Source organism: Perna viridis, chromosome 6 (genome assembly GCF_037379345.1).
Source record: "Perna viridis isolate PV_CMFRI_1.1 ecotype Kerala chromosome 6, ASM3737934v1, whole genome shotgun sequence".
Lineage (NCBI taxonomy): Eukaryota > Metazoa > Mollusca > Bivalvia > Mytilida > Mytilidae > Perna > Perna viridis.
Genome location: NC_142450.1, coordinates 31443975 through 31462871, shown reverse-complemented (window position 1 = coordinate 31462871; position 18897 = coordinate 31443975). Strand labels below are relative to the sequence as shown.

The 18897-nt window shown below is 33.6% G+C and overlaps 1 protein-coding gene across 3 annotated transcripts in view; it reads left to right on the top strand.

Annotated features, from left to right (window-relative positions):
- The window catches only part of LOC148614554 (uncharacterized), a 24200-nt gene extending 5303 nt beyond the window's left edge, over positions 1-18897 (top strand). Inside the window, exons 1-12 of one of the 3 annotated variants that reach the window (XM_088588716.1) lie at positions 655-3805; positions 6623-6685; positions 7663-7782; positions 8904-9029; positions 9393-9518; positions 9772-9897; positions 12216-12353; positions 12931-13056; positions 13506-13637; positions 14000-14125; positions 14760-14891; positions 15682-17337. In XM_088588716.1, the coding sequence (XP_088444842.1) occupies positions 6631-6685; positions 7663-7782; positions 8904-9029; positions 9393-9518; positions 9772-9897; positions 12216-12353; positions 12931-13056; positions 13506-13637; positions 14000-14125; positions 14760-14890 (1206 nt within the window). In that variant the 5' untranslated portion in view covers positions 655-3805; positions 6623-6630 and the 3' untranslated portion in view covers position 14891; positions 15682-17337. Of the gene's footprint in view, positions 1-654; positions 3806-6622; positions 6686-7662; positions 7783-8903; positions 9030-9392; positions 9519-9771; positions 9898-12215; positions 12354-12930; positions 13057-13505; positions 13638-13999; positions 14126-14759; positions 14892-15681; positions 17338-17410 lie in introns of those variants that run through there. The other 2 variants (XM_088588715.1, XM_088588718.1) reach the window with 2 other exon arrangements.

The following is an 18897-nucleotide window of genomic DNA, read 5'->3' as shown; positions in this document are numbered from 1 at the left end:
AAACAACATGAAAAATAGCAAAAAAACATAAAAAAGGTCATAATTCCAAAATGGCTTAACGGATTAAAACGAATATTTGACCACAAGTAGATCTCATCATGCTGAACATTTTTACCTGGGCCAGAATTTATCTAAACCTAACGGTTTTAGAGATATAGGCTAAAAACCACTAATTCCACTTCCCATAGGCTTCTATGCTAATTTCACAATATTCAATGGCTTCTCTGGACTTTACCTTAACTTTAACCTGCAGATGACTATATATCAGCATGATTCTACATATGTCAGCTCACAATCCTCAGAATGGCATGTGGGGTTAGCAGACTTGCAGTGCAGTACTGGTCACCGGAAGTGAAGGGTCTATAAATAGCATGGGAAATCCCAGTGTTTTCACAAGATAGGGGTATATTTAAAAATCATTATGGAGATTAGGCTTCACATCACAAGAAGCAAAATGCACCTATAAAATGTACAGAAATGTTTTTCCTTTCAGAAACTCTTTAAATTTTTAAAATAAGATGAGAACTTTTTTCACAGCACTAAGAGGAACAGGGGTAATTTCTGCGTAGGACTATTTTTGCGTACGTTCCAAATGCTCATTGGTTGAATTGGTGGTCTGTAACCTATATGCGAAAAACTGCTGTCTGACCTATGTTCTATTTTTAGTAACGGTTTGCATGCTTTTCATGATTCCCATTGACGACAGACGACGACGGACGCAAAGTGGTGGCAGTAGCTCACATGGCCTTCGGCCTGGTGAGCTAAAAAGGAAAGGTGATAGTACACATCTTTGTCTAACTGAAAGGGGAAAGGAAAAATATGATAAGTTGAGCAAATCGGTTCTCATGGTGCAGATGGATATAACGTAACGATCCACGAGTTCATGATGATAACCATAAAACTTCTGTAGTGATTTCCTCACTACTCGTAGCAACATAACCCTGTCCCAGAAACCTAAGTCTAGCGTTGTGACGGCAATCTCTGGGTTGTGATACGAAAACTCCATACGCAGGTGCTGAAGGGATATTGCCACAGATGAAAGGAAAGTTGACAATACGGAATGAAAACATAAAGTTTGTCGTAAAGTTTAGTCAATAATTTTCCTTTTTCATCGATATCTAGGTATACGTTCGATATGTGAGGCTGACTTGACAGTGTCTGTAGTATCCTTTATCTCTTGTTCTTTAGGATAAATGTGATGTACAAAATCACCGAAACTAGGATTGCTTAACAATAATACGTCATCTTTATAGCGGAAAATGAGATCAAAAACCTGGCTAAACGCTGGCCCTTCCTTTGAATCAGGTCAGCTATAAAGTCAGCCTCATAAGATTGAAGGAATAGGTCAGCGAGTAGAGGAGTACAATTGTCCGCTTTGGAATGCCGACCGTTTGTTGAAAAACGCGCCTACCACACTGGACATATATGTTGACGATAAAATATTCCGGAATTTAGAAAACATCTTTCAAAGATGATTTAGAATCGTTTTTTAACAAAGTATGATGAACCGCTAACAAGTACTATGTATATTTATGACAGGCGAAATTAACCAAAACCCCAATATCTATGGGATAACACTGTTATCTAAGGGTTAAACGACCGTTATCTATGGGTCAACTAACTGTAACTCTCAATATCACCTGTGAGACATAATTAAATTCCTCTATCTATGGATTTGCAACCTGCTAACCCAAAGATAACGATCGCTATCCCATAGATAACGGAAAATTAATTACCAATACCGTTTGCGATTGATAATTATTTCTAGTTTATTCATTTAAAACACCGTTATATGTGAATTAATTTACGAATTTTCCGTTATCTATGGGTTAGCAGATGCTAACTATAGGATACCGAAGCTAATTCATTGATAACGCAATTAATTCATTGAAAACACTTTGACCAATCAAGTATGTAACAACGATGTATAACCTTTTTGAATCGGGATTTTTACTGAGTATGGCGAATAGAAGTACAGAGAATTGAAAAGTCCTAGTTTTTCATGCTATTGTATTCTGATAATAGTCTTGAATCGAGAGTTTCCAGAAAGTCTTTCGAATTTTTTGGGATTTACATTGAATTAATACCATTACGGACGTAACAAGTTTCGTGGTAGGACTGGGTATCCTCCTTGACAGTTGTGAGTATTGAAGTTTTAAGTTTTGAAAGAGATTGGATGGTACATTTTGCTGATCCAGCTAAGTAACGTTGTTTGTATGGATTCTTGTGGAGTTTGGGATCCAGTACATATACGCTAGGTTACAAGCATCGTCCTTGGTATAGGGACAAAAAGAGGATAACACAGATATATGGTTTTCCACTATCTCTTCTTTGGAGAGTGTGGTAGTAGTATAGGTCTTATTACTGCTCTTATTTTCTACGTCCACCTCTAATAATAAACATTGGATATAATCCGTTGAGGGTCTTGTCTGCTGTTACGACAAAATATTTGTCATATATGGTAAACAATGTTTTGGCTACACCGGGGTCTGAGAAAACTGATGCAGCATTGAAACTCATTGACGTATTTAAAACTTTCATACATTTCCAAATTAAAGAGCTCACAGCCTTTATCCACTCTGACAGTGAATCAGTTTCTTCCTGTTCTCGTTTTATTCATTTTCTCGCATAGTCCTTCTTGGCATCCATAAGAATTTTGAAGTTATAATTACAATTTGTGGAGCGTGGTTCTCGGTTCTTGGGACCTTTTGAAAGGACCTTACGGAGAGATTCGTTATCTATAACGGTGTAGAATCAGCAATAACGTTGATGTAATATATGTTTCAATGTTATAAGGCGTCAAAACAATTTACCATGGATTTCAGAACTTATATGAAATAAGCTAATGTTGTTTACACCTGTACACATTGCTACGTTTCCATTATTATCATCAGTACATCTCTTCATTCGACAGTATTCCACGCTGTTATCATAACAGGCATTACCTAGGCAGCAGAGATTTCGCCAGACATGTAGACACACTATACCTCCTATTTGATAAAAATCACCATAAACAATTAAATCAATGTACTTTTCATTAGCTTCTATATCATCTTTATACGTTCAGATTTATTTTAATATCCACCGCAACTTCGAAAGTCAATTCATATATTTTAGCATTCTCATTATTGAGATGACCCTTTTTCACCCGCAAAACCAACTGCGTTTGTCAATCGTCCACTTGGAATATGAAAACTTCACGACATCTTCTTGCTTTTTGTTGTCCGTTCCATTTAAGGAATTACTGCTATATTTTTTTTCTGTCCAGTCAAAAATAACCTTGATCAAGTGTTGCATACTAAATTGGCGAGTTATTTCTATGTGTACACTACCGTTATTTGGGCTTTTTTTCAAATAGGCAGAAAAATATAAATTCATTCCTTATTATATGATTTCAGTAATACAATTTAACCACTAAATAGTTAAAGAAGGTCTCAATCACATAGCAAAAGTTGTTCTTTGAAATGATAGACAAGATTTCTTAACCAAACAGAAAGCGTGTTACTTCTGAAATGAAATCAAGCTTATTATATTCAAAATTTTGACACGTATAAACTTTTCCAAATGCTATAGTCCAAATTAATTGTGAGCAATTTAACATTTCAACCATGTACTGTTTAAAATCATCATAAAAGGACCCGTTAAGAGGTATTTAATGAACTTTAATAGTGACAGTCATTGTTTATCATTATGGTCATTATCCATTTACGATATAATAATTGGAAACACAATTTAAAGTCTTCTGAACCGTTCATTTTTATAGACAAGTAGAATATTCAGTGTACATATAGTTTTATCGATCACTGTGAGTATAAATATTTAAAGTTTTTCTTGACATGGATTTAAAAAAAAATTTACAACTATTAACACAGGTTTCCTCATCTGTATTCTTTGTTTTTTCATTGATTAATTGTTTAGCTGATCTACAGTCTATTATGGAGTGTAATTTACTCTTATTGCGGGAAAGGGAGACATTTTTACCGGTGTTACTCTAATTAAGCCAAGACGAATTTACTTTCTGTTCTGCAGTTAAGTGAAAGTTTTTGTAAGAATCAAGGAAGACAGGAAAAAAACTTAAACATGCATGTTAAAAACCCATCGATCTGACTGTAATGTCACTAAAGAATGCTTTCTCTATTTAAAAAGACCATTATTCTGTCTCTAAATCACTTGATATGCTCATAAAATTTTCAATGGAACGTTAGAAAAATGAGCTTTTGACAGAGTTTTGTCATGTTTTTTTTTCAGTGCATTTCAATGAAATTTACCATAGTGATATGGAAAATCTTGTTTTTTCCTTGATTCTAATGGTGAAAATAGTGAATTTGAACTTTCAAAATGGTGGGTTTTTCATACCATGTTTCACGCACTGCTTAATCCTTTCAAAGACTGATATTTAAGCACTAGAAACCGTTTTGACTTGTGTCGATGAAAACACAAGTAGTACAACGTCTTCGTTTGCCACACTAACTTTGTTGAAGTAATATTGCGATATATTTTTTGTGGTGACATACTAAATATCGGATACTTATTTAAGAGGAAATTGTTCATCCGAATCTAGTCCACTTTTCAATTTTTCCTGCATGAATATTTTTGCGCTGTATGTCAGTGAGCTTAGTTGTCCTAGTGTAATGTAGTGCACATACCACTTTAGTTACTTTTTCTTCAAACGTTCCCGGAAGTTTCGGTTTCAAGTTTATAATAGTTTTGCAGTTTCATAAAATTCTTCGAACTTTTGTGTTTTGTTTGTTACCTTGAATGTTCTCCCTAATTGCAAGAAGTCGTATTTCATCGATGTCTAATGAACATGATTTGTGTTTGATTTATGCTACTACCATAATGTGTCACACTTCTGCAAAGTACGTTTGTCTCCTCTTCTGTTTTCAAACTGAATAAAATGTTAATTGTGAACATATGAATCTCAATCCCTAATCTTTGCCGTTTCTACATGCTTAAGTATGGCTGATAGCTCCGAAAAAAATGTCTTTTGTTATGACTTTGTTGACCCGCGGAATTTCATTATTATATTGTCAAATCGTTTAATTTTGGGGACATTTTCAAAAGTCCATCATTTTAACTCGAAAAAATATTTGCCTGGCTACTGCGATCCTAATCGATTCTTATTGTCGTTGTGCTAGAACTCTTGTGTAATGGAGGAATATAATGCATTTTAGCTAGATCATGTTTTTTAACTTTCTTTAAGAATTTCCACTTTTCATGGCCACGAATATTTTTGTTGTAAATCACATATGTCCTGATCATTCTTTTCAATTATCTTCTGTGGTACTTTGAAGGTCGGCGGTTCGTGGGTAACTCGTGATAGTTCTTCCCCTGAAGTTCAGTGTAATATTTTCTGTCTCGAAATTTTATTTAATCCTTCTGGTAATCCGTCAGGAATGTAATATTTTTATTTCCATTTCAAAATTGTTCAATGTTCTTTTCATCAATCTAGTGGGAAAATAGCACAATTCATATGCTGCTGTTTTTCATGTTTAACCGCTCTTGTTGCGGTTAATTGGACATGAGAGTGGGCGCCAATTTTAGATTGAAAGGCAGTGAATTGATTCCTTGCACAGTGTATTCTCCCATAACATATTTATTTACTTTTAATAAAAAAACTTTTTTTAATAAAAAAGCAGATACATCTTCATTGAAAATGTATGGCTGACTCTGAAGCGTGTTCCGCGATATTGGACCTTATGTTTCCTTGGCGACTACAGTGGCTTGCCTTTTCAAGCACAGTACATTCAGCCTAAATGATTTTGTTTTATTCTGTTCTGTGAAATGTCATGCTATATTTGTATTTTGATCTTTAGGACTATTTCCGAAGCGTTTCAAACAGACAGAAAATAGAAAAAATATGTATTTCATTGTCCTCATTGTATTCATTGCATATTATATATAAATATATAACTTTTTTTAAACTAATGCGCCTCCGAAAAAAATAAACTAATGCAGTAATTCAAGCGATCTTTCACCAGAACGTGCACCTGCAAAAACTCTCCAATACACCAATAAATTAGAAAAAAGACACTGTGATCCCTTATTAGTACTTATCAAGAGAAAACATGAAAACAGAAGCATATTCCGTTTCCCATGTTTTCACTAAATGCACTATTTTGAATAGTTTGAATTCTAACCGACTGAATGATATATTTCAGATTAAGTAGTACTCCTCATAAGAATCATGCAAAATGTGATTCATGGTTGGAAAGCCTACATATTTTTATTTTTGATATTTTGTTTGAAATGTCATAGTAAACTTAAAGTTACATGTGGTTTAAAAATTAAGGGAGATAACTCTGTAAATAACACACAAATACAATAGAATCTATTGTATTTTCAATGTTGATTATCTCCTAAAAGCAGGCAGATATGAATAAATAATTGCACATTTCAAAATATAGACCCATAAAACAACTTAATTACAAAAATAAAAATATGTTGCCTTTTTTGGGGTGTATCACATTTTTCAGATTTTGCATGTTTCTTACTAAGACTGCTACTTAAAATGTGATACAGAATTCGGTTTACAATAGTTAAACGTTTATGTAAATTCCGTCAAGGCTTGCTTGATTATATGGTAAAACACACTAATTAATAGTTACATTCATTTTACTAGATATCTGAATGATGAAGAAATCCAAGTTTTTTATGATGGTTGCCATAGTTATAAAAATATCAGGTAATTCACAGTGTTTTCGACTTTCAATTGACTGAAAGACGAGTGTCTAAGTAAAAGTTAAGTCTTGTACTTCAATGAATGAAAAACACCTCAAAGAAAAAAAACAATAGAAAGGAAACTTTGAGGAAAAAGTATGTCATATCTCAATTTAGAATTATACCAAGAAACATGTGTTGATGTGTTTATTTAAATCATAGCAAGGACCTCGAACATCTATTCGCAATTTGAAATATTGCATATCACTTGTCAGACATTTTATGATATAACATATAAGACTTCTTTCATGAAAATCCAAGTAAAAATGCTGCAACAGAAAGATTAATAAATTTAAAATGTGTAGTTCTATTGGTTTGAATTATTACTCTACAACCTTGGTTCCCTTGATTCCTTTAGAAATACATTATAAGTATATATCTGTTTTTATAACCATTTCGACCTTTTCATTACATTACTTTAAACATTCATTAGTTCAAGAATTCTGTGAATGAAGGGTAATAATAAATTACAGAACTGATAAAATCTAGTCAGTAGTCAAAAGGAATAGACAAAATGAAGATCCGTGTAACAAATAGCAGTTTCAGGGTAAGAAACTGGAAATCATTGTAAATCTTCGTGTATTAAAACCAATTGCCCATATAGTTAAAGATAACTATGTGATAAATAAAAAAGATAAAATTTAGGATAAATGATATACTGTGAAGGTACTTTTATTCGTCGGTACCAATTTTCGTGGTTTATGAAAACGAATGGGAAATGTCCTTTTCGTTGGGAACAACGCAAATATGTACCCAACGAACACTAGTTCTTTCATAATACATGTTTGTACATAAAACACTGCGTTAGTTTAGTTACTTCATGATCGATCTTTATTTCAGTAATATACACCTCCTTTACGGCGAACATATCATGAATCCAATTAGATGTTTTAACTGTTTTCAAGGTTTTGCTTTGCAAAAATTGTCATTTTCTTAACAAAGGTGACGTCAAATCGCATGTTATGAGATGTGACGACGGAAACTACTTATATCCATTTTCTTTCTGCGACGGACACCAATCGTGTAGTGACGGCTACGATGAGGATGAAGAAGTCTGCAGAGGTATAAAAAGTTTTATTAGCTTACGTGTTCCTTCGAGCTATGGCCATCACTTGGCGCCCGTCGTCGTTGTCGTCATAAAAAAAAATATAAAAAATCTTCTCCTCTGACACGACCTCAACCGAACTTGGTATGAATGTGTCTTAATGTATTCTGTATTGAACTAATATAGGGATTTTCATCCATTAAAACATTGCTGTCGATACTAAAAAAACGTAGAGGTCAGACAGAAGTTCTTTCCATTTATCTCTGAAACCATTTGGTTTAGCAAAATTCTGACTTAGGAAAAGTATTCAGCTTTATGAGTGAAATCTATCAAGTTAAAACAGGTGTTGCCATGATGTTTCACAAATCGGATCACTATTTACACGCTCTTAATTCTACAAAAAATTTGTTTATCACGTCGGCCGTTACAATATCAAAGTATAAGATGAACCTCATAGTTTCATGGCAGGATATTCTTTCCATCTGGTTACAATTCCGGTTTTTGAACGTAAAACCAAAGGGTCAAACATAAAACCAAAAATATGGAAGGTGTAAAATTGACAGCAAAAATGTGTACCACACAGGCATGAAAAATAAAAGATAAAACATATGCTCAACAAATATCATGACATTTATATACATTGTTGTAATTTTGTTTTTATCAACATATGTTTAACTATCAGTTTGCATTTGACATGTCTCTAAAACTAATTAAAAGTTTAAGATAAAATTTAGAATTTTCAACAAATAATTTATGAATGAAGCATGTTTTTGGTGGTTTTCCGTTGCCTAAATCTAATTTTGTTGATTTCGGATCTTTGTTCACTATTTCCGAATTGTCTGCTGCGCTTGAAGCATGATGCTTGGTTAGAATTAAATGATTCCGCCCTATTGTCAGTGTTGGTCATAAATGTGTTTGCGTGTCGTTTTTTCTTTTTTTTTTTAGGTTATCTTGAAAGAGTGTCATCGGTATATTTTGTGGATTTGTCTGCAGCTTTCAGAGCTTACTTGAAGGTGTTTTACATTTATTGAAGACCTTTTGTTGATCTCTGTTAGTATTTACTATTTTATGGGGGTCATACGATGGTGCATTTGTTGCGTTTCATCATATCTTTACTTTTTCTATCAACTTTTTGTAGCTTATAAATGTGATGGCTTTTATCAGAAATGTGCTGATGGTCTTAAGTGTATTTGGAAGTGGGGTCTTTGTGATGGAAACCAACATTGCCAAGACGGGTCTGATGAAGTGGAATCATTATGTCGAGGTAATTGTAAAGAATAAAGGGGTTTGGTATAACAATACATGAGTTGCTTTATTTAGTACATCCAGCAGAAGCCAATATTGATTCGATAAATGTTTGAACTTTTGAAGATATTCAAATGGACATTAAAAGCAGACAGAAAGTGTGACAAAAGAGTCCTTTCCTTTTACACCTCTGTGCAAAAATATCTTTACATGAAATTTAAAGAGAAAATGAATAAGCTTTGTATTAAAAAAGAAATGGCTATTAAAGTTATTTGAGTAAGAAAAGAGAAAATTATTTAATATCTGAAATAAGTTTTAATCACTGTTTTTCATTCACATTGAGAGCATATGAACTTTACAGTGTTTTTTATATTATTCAAAGATTATAAGTGTCTTATGAATCAGTACAAATGTGCTGATGGTCTACAGTGTATTTCTGCATATGATTTCTGTGATGGTAGAGTTGACTGTAACGATGGTTCTGACGAATTAATTGAAATGTGTAAAGGTAAAATTATTTATACATATGTAAAAAAACACGGGTATATTAAAATAGATTAGTAAAGAAACAACGCTTTTTTGTCTTGTTTAAGATAAACATGTGAATTCTTTTCACAAAAAGTACGTACATCAAGGTAAAGGTTTCTAGAATACAAAAAAGAGACAGTAATTTTATGAAAAAAATTATAATAAGACAACTTTCAGATCCGCGACTAAGACGCATTTACGATATATTTATCAAAAGGTATTTTTATATCCAGATTACGAATGTAAAAGTGGAGCTATTAAATGTGCAGATGGGTCTAAGTGTATTCCAAAATACTGGCTTTGTGATGGATATCCAAGTTGTAATGATAATTCAGATGAAAATACCACCCTTTGTCAAGGTAAAATATTTCTTTTTATGATAAACGCGATGACTTTTTATTTCAAGTTGTCAATTTCCCTTTGTCGGTGGCAATATTCAGTCGAGCTTTACGTATGGAGTAAATCGTCACAGCTCATACGTTATGCCAGAGCCTGCCGAAGTCGTACGGAGTTTTTAAATATCGTATTTAACATCTTACAAATAACATTTTGGAACAAGGCCTTGCCATTATAAGACTTGTCACATGTGATGATGTGGTCAATTGCACCATGAGAACATTTAAAAACAAAAACTGAGTTTGACAATGAAGAAAACGCGCATCAATTTTCCACGACCCAGGTGAAGCCATAACACTGTTTATTCGACATGATACTGTCGTACCAACGGATAAGCCTCAAAAACATAGTCTACAATGCGTATTTCTTCAAATGGTTATCATCGGAAGTGGATGTAAAAATAAGTAGCAGTCATACGACTAATGTTGCTACCACACTCTCAAGAATATATATTCTCAATCGAGAAATTTTCGCGCTGCCGTGTTTTCGCGGTTTTCTGCAGTCAATCAACTTCGTGCAGCTTTAAATTCGCAATCGTTCCTCTAATCGTATCAAAATATCTACTACAGTTGATGTTTTGCATCAAAAGTCATACCGCGTAAATATTGACGATAAAACTGCCGAGAAATTTTTACGGTTTTCAGTAGTTGAAAACCTGAAATCTTTTAAATAATTGTAATATTACTTTCATGGAATGGTTTCCTTACACTCCACACTTATCCATGCAAACAATGCTTCATAGCTTGATCTGCAAAATGTACTGCTCAACCTCTGTCGAAACTTTTAACTTTATTATTTACAGCTGTCAAAGAGGGTTCTCCAGTCTTTCCACGACACTTTCGTAGTGGTATCATGTTAATTCGAGTCCTGAAAAGTTCGAAAGATATTCTTGAAAATCTCCATTATAAATTACTATTCGAATATAATAACATCAAGACCTATCATACGTCCACCCTTCATACTATTATACCCCATACTCACTTGAAATTCCGACTTCCTGTTGTCAAAATGCTAAAATTGGTCATCGATAACGTATTTGTCAAGTGCGACGGACGTGTTTTTTTAACAGACGATAGGCATTCCAATGAGTACAATTTGGTTACTACGCTACTCGCTGACTTCTTCCCTCATTCTAATGAGGCTACCCTTATGGTTGATCTTATCCAAAATAAGAAACATCATTAAAACGGATCCTTTAATCTCAGTTTCCGCTTTATAAATGACGTTTCATCTTTAACAATCCTTGATTCAGAGATTTTATACATCGCATCTGCCCCAAAGTCTTTGAGATAAAAAATCACAACAGGCAGCCTCATAACTTGACCTACTCCTAGAGATCGATGGAAAGGAAAAGCTCGTGACGAAACCTTGTGACAAACTTCACATCACTTTGTGCCGGAGCTCGCCGAAACTACACCTTTTCTACCGTAATAATTTATAGTAATTATGCGTCTGGAACAGGGTTATAATGCTACAAGATGATAGTCATCACTACAAATGTTTTATGGTCGTCATCATGAATTCGTTGATCGTTATGGTGTATCCATCTGCAACATGAAAACTAATTTGTTCACAGTGTGATAGTTCTCTTTTCTTTTAAATCTATCCTGCACGTAACGTTCCATCGGTGGGTTTTTCTAGAGTACTCTTACCTATCTGTCAATCCTCCCAGTTTTTAACGGAATTCGGGTTGCTTATTTGCTTTTTTTACCATTTGCATATTATTTCATATTCTTTGTTATGCATGTGGATATTTCTTATCTAGTTGTTATTCTCTGATTTGATTTTGTTCTTTTTTGTTTGTCATCCGAATTCTGGTTTTCTTGATCTCCCATATTTATTGGAGTATCTTGTATTCATTTTATTTATTAAACTGACACCTCGACAGGAAAAAATAAGCAAAACTCGTATATTAAGAAAGAGTAATCAAAGGAACCAAGGTTATAGCGGTAATCAAAAGAATGTAATCCAGGGACAAAGACCAGACATGGAAAACAGACATACACAACAAAGAACATAAAGTAACTAAAATCATACATACAAAGTAACAAAAGTAAATGAGCAACTCGGACTCCACTAAAAACTGGGAGCATAAAGTTCAATTAAATGATATTGATTCGTCGGATATAACCCTAAGTAATAAAATGCAGTTTTTAACGTAACAATAACAGATTAAAGTACGCCAAAACAAACAAACAAGTAAGTTACCCAACAGAGAAATTTCCCTCATTTTGGATTTACACCGATGAAACGACATAATGAAACTTACATTTCTTTTCAGCGACAACTTGTCCAAACGGCTTTGTGAAATGTAGAGACGGATTGCAATGCATTAATGACGATAACATGTGTTCTACATTTGGACTTTCTATGAACAGCTGTGAAGATAAATCTGATAACAGCGAAGAATACTGTCGGGGTACTGTCATTACATAGATATGGTTTTAGGCTATGCCTAAGATGGACGGAGCACCGTATGCAGCTTCAAATTGTTCCATTAAAATACACTTTATCTACCTATTGTATCCATCGACGTATTAAAAGACAAAACAGAGCCTCCGCACTAGCGCAATCGTCTACTTCTGTGTCTACAAATTTCGTCACTTCACATATTTTATAAACATTCTTAGTTACATTCTACATATAAAGTACGTCGTTGGCGCTCCTTCCACTTAATTATTAAATACTTTTTTTCTACATGTGCATTTTCCCAATAGTATTGTTTTGTTATATACCACTTTACATGGTGCATCCGTTCCGCCGTCCACTCAGTTTTTGTTACAGTTTTCTTTACAATTACTTTTAAAGAGCAACTTGGTATTTTGAGAAAAATTGTGATAGTATGCCATTTGCATGAAGGATGCGATATCAGACTGACCCGATACCAACTTCTTATTTGACAACTTTATTTATATTTGGCCATATTGTTTCAAAGATAGAGGGCACCCCTTAGTGAGCTATGCTCACAATTTTCAAGCTGATTTTACTTTCTTTAGATTATGATTGTCTGCCTGGTATGATCAAGTGTAGGAATGGATTCCAGTGTATCGATGAGTATGAGTTGTGTAACGGATATAAGAGGTGTACTGATGACAGTGATGAAGATGAAGCAATGTGTAGAGGTATAAACTACGTTAACATCTATTTAATTTTCATTAATTTCTGAAATTCGTGGTCAGTTCTTTTTGTTGCCTCTCTTATAACAATAGCATGTTAAATAATCTTTTTAAAGAAATACATGAAAATTATTGTTGATTTTATATTTGATACTCCTTGTTTCTTTGTGGAATTTCATATTGCTAGTGCTTAATTTTTTTGTGTGACATCTTGGTTTCCTTATCTTCAGTCTTTATAAGTAATCTATTCTATTTGGTTCTTCCATTGTGTATATAGCTTGTTTTCATGTTTAGGCCATGTTTAGGGATTTTGACGTATTTTAATTATCCCACTGCTGATGCTTTTTAATTTATTTTTTTGCCGATGATGTAGATGTCAGGTATTCAATGAGCGTCATTTACGGCTTAACTATGTTGCTCTTCGTATATATTCTCTTTTTTTTTTGGAATTTCAGAGATAGAATGTTCACCAGGATATATGAAGTGCAAGAATGGCCTGCAGTGTGTAAAAGAAGACAATATTTGTTTACATGTGTTGTCGAATCCCTGTAGAGATGGAAGTATGGCTGGCGAACAGTTTTGTCGAGGTATGTATGGTCTACATTATCCTTTATGTCTTTTCTTTTCTTTTTCTGTTGAAAAAACGTTACTTTTTTATAAATTTGTTATTAATAATAAGTTAATAGCGATACAATTCACAAAATACTTAACAGTAGACGATAGATCTGTTAATATCGAGTATTTAAAACACTTACGATTCACCGATGATAGAACTGCTTATCCAAGAACGTTGTTTACCAAATGGTCCAATATATGTTCCGATGTTTATAAGAAAAGCACAAATGCAAGATTAGAAGTAATGTACGTGAATATTACAAAGCTTTTTGGTAGAATGCTAAAAAAGGACATAGATTTACGGTAAAGAGGCTATCACAAATTATCTTTATAGATTACCAGTGTAAAGGAAGTCATATCAAATGCAGGGATGGCATTGAATGTTTTGACAAGTTCGAGGCATGTGATTCTAGATCAAACTGTGCAGATTATTCAGATGAAGACCCGGAGTTCTGTAAAGGTATAAAAAAGGCAGTGTATTTGATACATTTGTCTTAAATATTCACAATAACAAAATACCTAAGCGTCAGCAGTGGGATGATACAAATACATCGAACCCAAAACATTGCCTAAACATAAATACATGAAGTCGAGACGCTCTATATACAGAATGAAGCGAACCAAATTAGAAAGATTGCACATAAAAACTGAAGATAAGGGAAACAAGACGTCACACAAGAAATCAAGTTCTAGCAATATGAACTCCAACAAAAAAAAACCGGGAGTGATATCAGGTGCTTCGGAAGGGTAAGTATAACCTGCCCCGCCGGTGGCACGCGCCATATTGCAAGTGAATATAATCCGTTAATAATAGCAACAATTTTGCCCCATTTAAGGTTTAAAGTCAAAACTATTAAACTTTTGATTTTCACACAGAATGCATAAAAACCTAGATGTAATTTTATACTAATCCTTCATCGATATTTGTCGTATAAAACATGTCATGGTGGATTAAAAAAATGTTGTACCTAACTTACAGGGAAGGGTGTTTTTAAATTCCGGAAAGATAACAAATCCTGCTTGATTACCAACGCTGTATCTTTGTTATGAATTAAAGTCATAAGTTTTTAATATGGTATTGTATTGGTTTTCAGCAATAGACTGTGGTCCGGATTCTTTGAAGTGTGCAGATGGTACGCAGTGTATAACGCACGAGCAGCTTTGTGACGGGAGAGTACATTGCATGGATAAATCAGACGAAAACGGTGTTCTTTGTCAGACTTAAGGTAAATTAAAATAATAATTTGAGGTGTGTTAAAGGCATTTAATAAGATAACAAATGTATTCATCTTGTATGAAAGAGCACATCGTTTTAAGTTTCTTATATATATATATATATATATATATACAAACGTCTCAGAATGTGAAGAGTCTATTCACTACACTGCTCTATCGGATCAAATTGATACAAGGAAAATATGTAAACGTATAGAAAGGTCTGAAAAATTCCCAACGATGTTAGAACTGTCAAATTTGCGATGCAAATTTTTGGTCGTTCCCTCCGCGGGTCTCGAACTCGTACCGCTGTGACATCTATGGCAACACCGCCTGCACAAAGTCCAACGCCCTAGACCACTCGGCCAGCTAGGCTATATAAAATATAGCTTTCGCTGGCCGGGTCAGCATTTTTGACAGTTCTAACATCGTGGAGAATTTTTCAGACCTTTGTATGTGTATATATATATATATAAATATGTAAACGTATAGAAAGGTCTGAAAAATTCCCAACGATGTTAGAACTGTCAAATTTGCGAAGCAAATTTTTGTCGTTCCCTCCGCGGGACTCGAACTCGTAAATTTCCAAATGAAATTACGGAACAAGAACGTATTAATAAAGAAACATGCTTTATTCAAAAGTATAAATCGACATTTTAACACTTGAAAATAAGTTGGTAAAAATATATAGAAGTATAATAAATACTAGAAAGATGAATAATGATAGATTTTTTACCAAGACGTTATATATAGCTGTACTATTTATAGTGAATGCCACTTTCACTTTCGCTTTAATTATAGGTATAATACCACTATTAAGGGGAACCAGTGGCCTGCACATACCAGAAAGTAGTCCGTAAAAAACAAAGTAGTTCTTAGGATGCATTATATATTTTTTTGTGATTTAGCCGGTATATGCAAACTTGGTATCATCTGAAAGCTTATCATGTCATACATTATACAACAATTTTTGAACTCTGATGTAGAGAATAATTTGTCAGAGTCTGGATCTTAAGCCCATTGATTTGTCAAATTTCCAAAAGGAAAGCAATATTTTTAGTACCTGTCTACTTTCACTTCACCGTTCTTTCTTAGAAGCCATTAAAGGTATGCTGCAAATTTTATGAGAGAGTCTTTCAAGGGTCCCTCTATGATAAAACCTATTAAAGTTCATTTTAACAAACAGAATGGGATCTTGAAAATTGCTTAATTCAACATAGAAAGTAATGGGACTTTTAATAGTGGTTTTACACCTATAACGCGAAGTCGCCAAGTAACTCTTAAAAATGTCTTTAACCATGATTATCTGCAGAAGCAGTGAAACCGGTAGGAGAGGAAAGATATGACTTTATACATTCATTTGTGTGATTTTTAATTGTATTGTATCTATAAATACAAAACAGTGTATTTCCGACTTCTTGATATATATACATATACACGTCTCAGAATGTGACGACTTTTTATTTCCGATATTGATAAGACCACAAAACGACGTTTTGAGAACAAATATCATTTTTTTATTTTTACATGGGAAATACGAAAGAATAATCAAGGGAACCAAGGATATAGCTGTAATTATAGCGGTATTATTCAGATGAAGACGCTGAGTTATGAAATGGTATAAAAAAGGCATAGTAATTGTCTTATATATCGGCGAAAACAGAATACCGCAGCGTCAGTAGTGGGATGATTTAAATACATCAAAATCCCAAAACATGGCGTAAACGTGATTACATGAAACAGAGACGATTTACATACAGAATGTCGAATCAGTAAACTTAGCAATAAACTAATTTTACTGAATCAAAAGAATCGTCTTATTTTGCATTAAGTATGTAAGAGACAGCATTTACATTCATATATGGAACACAAAATCATCAACTGATTTCATTGGGACATGGTATAGCCAATAAAAAGCTGTACGCTAATGGATGTGTATTTGAACTAAAAATAACACGGCATACCATATAAAAACAGTTTGCAAGAGGACGCGTATGGAACCGTCTAAATACCAACATATATCATATATTTTGATAAAACTATGCTCTTTTTTGTATATGTATTACAAGTGTTTGTTTAAACCCTATATATTTTACCCTATATAAATACCCGATATCACACCTCTAGACCTATATATCATACCCTTTATCACACACCTGGACCTATATTGCATACCCTATATCGTACCCCTACACAGATCATACTTGAAGTATAGTTAAAATATATGATGTAATGAACATGACATGTCAAAATCATTATCAAGCCGATACTCCTATATTACCCCAAGGGCGATAAAGGTCTAGGGTTGATATCATATGTGATAAAGATTTTGACATGTAATATTCAGTATGTATCAACCCCTTCAGGCCTGGCTGTAAATATTCAAGTGTTTGTTATTTATCAACAAAGAATTGACTTTATTTTTGTATAAAGTTTCAGGTCATTTTCACTTGCATTTCATACATTAATCGCCATATCGTTGGTATTCAATTTGTATTTTTCTTTATGTTTGTTTGTTTTATTTGTTTAGCGGAAGATACCGAATATGACGAGAGAATAAGGATAAAGGCTAACAGATGAAAACACATGAAATTTTCTTGTTTAAAAAAACTTGTTTTTTATTTGACCAAATCTTGACATAATAAAAACGAACAAATGTTTCACCCACCAAAATGCTCGTAAAATGTCACGTTCGGAGTCTGCGAAGAATAGGAAAAGTATGACACGGTGAACAAATGGGTTCTCATGGATAAACCATAGTGATTCAAAAATTCATTATGACGACTTTTATAGTGATGATTTTAATCTAGAAGCTACATAATCCTGTTCTTGAAACGTAATTATTAGAAGTCAAGCACGGTAAAAATGTCGGCGTAGTTTCTGCAAGCTCTGGCATACCGTAAGAGTCGTGATATTAAAACTCCAAATGCAGGTGTTGCAGGGATATTGCCTTAGATGAGAGGAAAATTGGCAATTCGGACTGAGAAGTCATCGCTTTTGTTATAAAGTTTGGTCATACGTTTTCCTTGTACATCAACCTCAAAGTAGGGTAAAGATGTGAAGTTGACTTCAAAATGAATGTAGTGTCCTTGACCTCAAGTTTTTTTGGGTAGATGCGATGTATAAAATCCCCAAAACTATGAGTGTTTAAAGACAGCATGTCATTTCTATTGCTATGTGATTTCTTTTAACTAAAAATAACCAAATCAGGTTTTTATGGGTTTAATTTCATGCACCATGTTGATAACAAATCCTTTAAATATTCTTAATCTTTATGTACACTGTGTTTCATGTTAAATTCATTATTTGCTTTATGACCTATTGAAGAATCGTCAGCAAAGAGTCGTCCGAAACCTGACATTTCATCTCGTGTATCGTTTATACACAGAAAAAAGAGCAAAGGGTCATATATTGGACCCTTGGGCGCACCAGCGTTCAATTGATATATAGATGATAAATTAGTTCAAAGCAAAACTATTATGAGATCTGACGTATAAGCAGCTTTTTAATAAATTCTACTGGATCTCATATTTTTTTTTCTAATTTCAAAATTAATTCTTTTTGTTGAAAGCCTTACTAATGTTACACTTGTAACTAGTCTTTTCTTCAGTGCTTAAAGTATTTTGACTGATGAGTTGTAGAGTATCCAAAAATAAATCCTGATTGGAACTGATATAGTGATTATTTCGTAAGTAGATGACTATAAATGTACTACTACTAAAACCTACTTTCCAAAAAAAAAAATACTGATACATAACTACTAGGGAACAGGGTGATAGCGGCAAGAGAGAAATTGAACTCCATTTTTAAATAAAGGCATGGCATAGTTCTTCCTTGGTAAAGGACAATGATTTTTCTGTAAGAGAACGGTTAAAATGCAAGCATTACGGTCGCGCTATCACTTCTTTGAATACCTGCGGCATTGTATTATTTATTATTATGTGAGTCTGCAAGTGATGGAATGTCGTGAGTTTCCCTCGTCTTTAATAAATATGTTGACAGTTTTCCAGTTCTGTT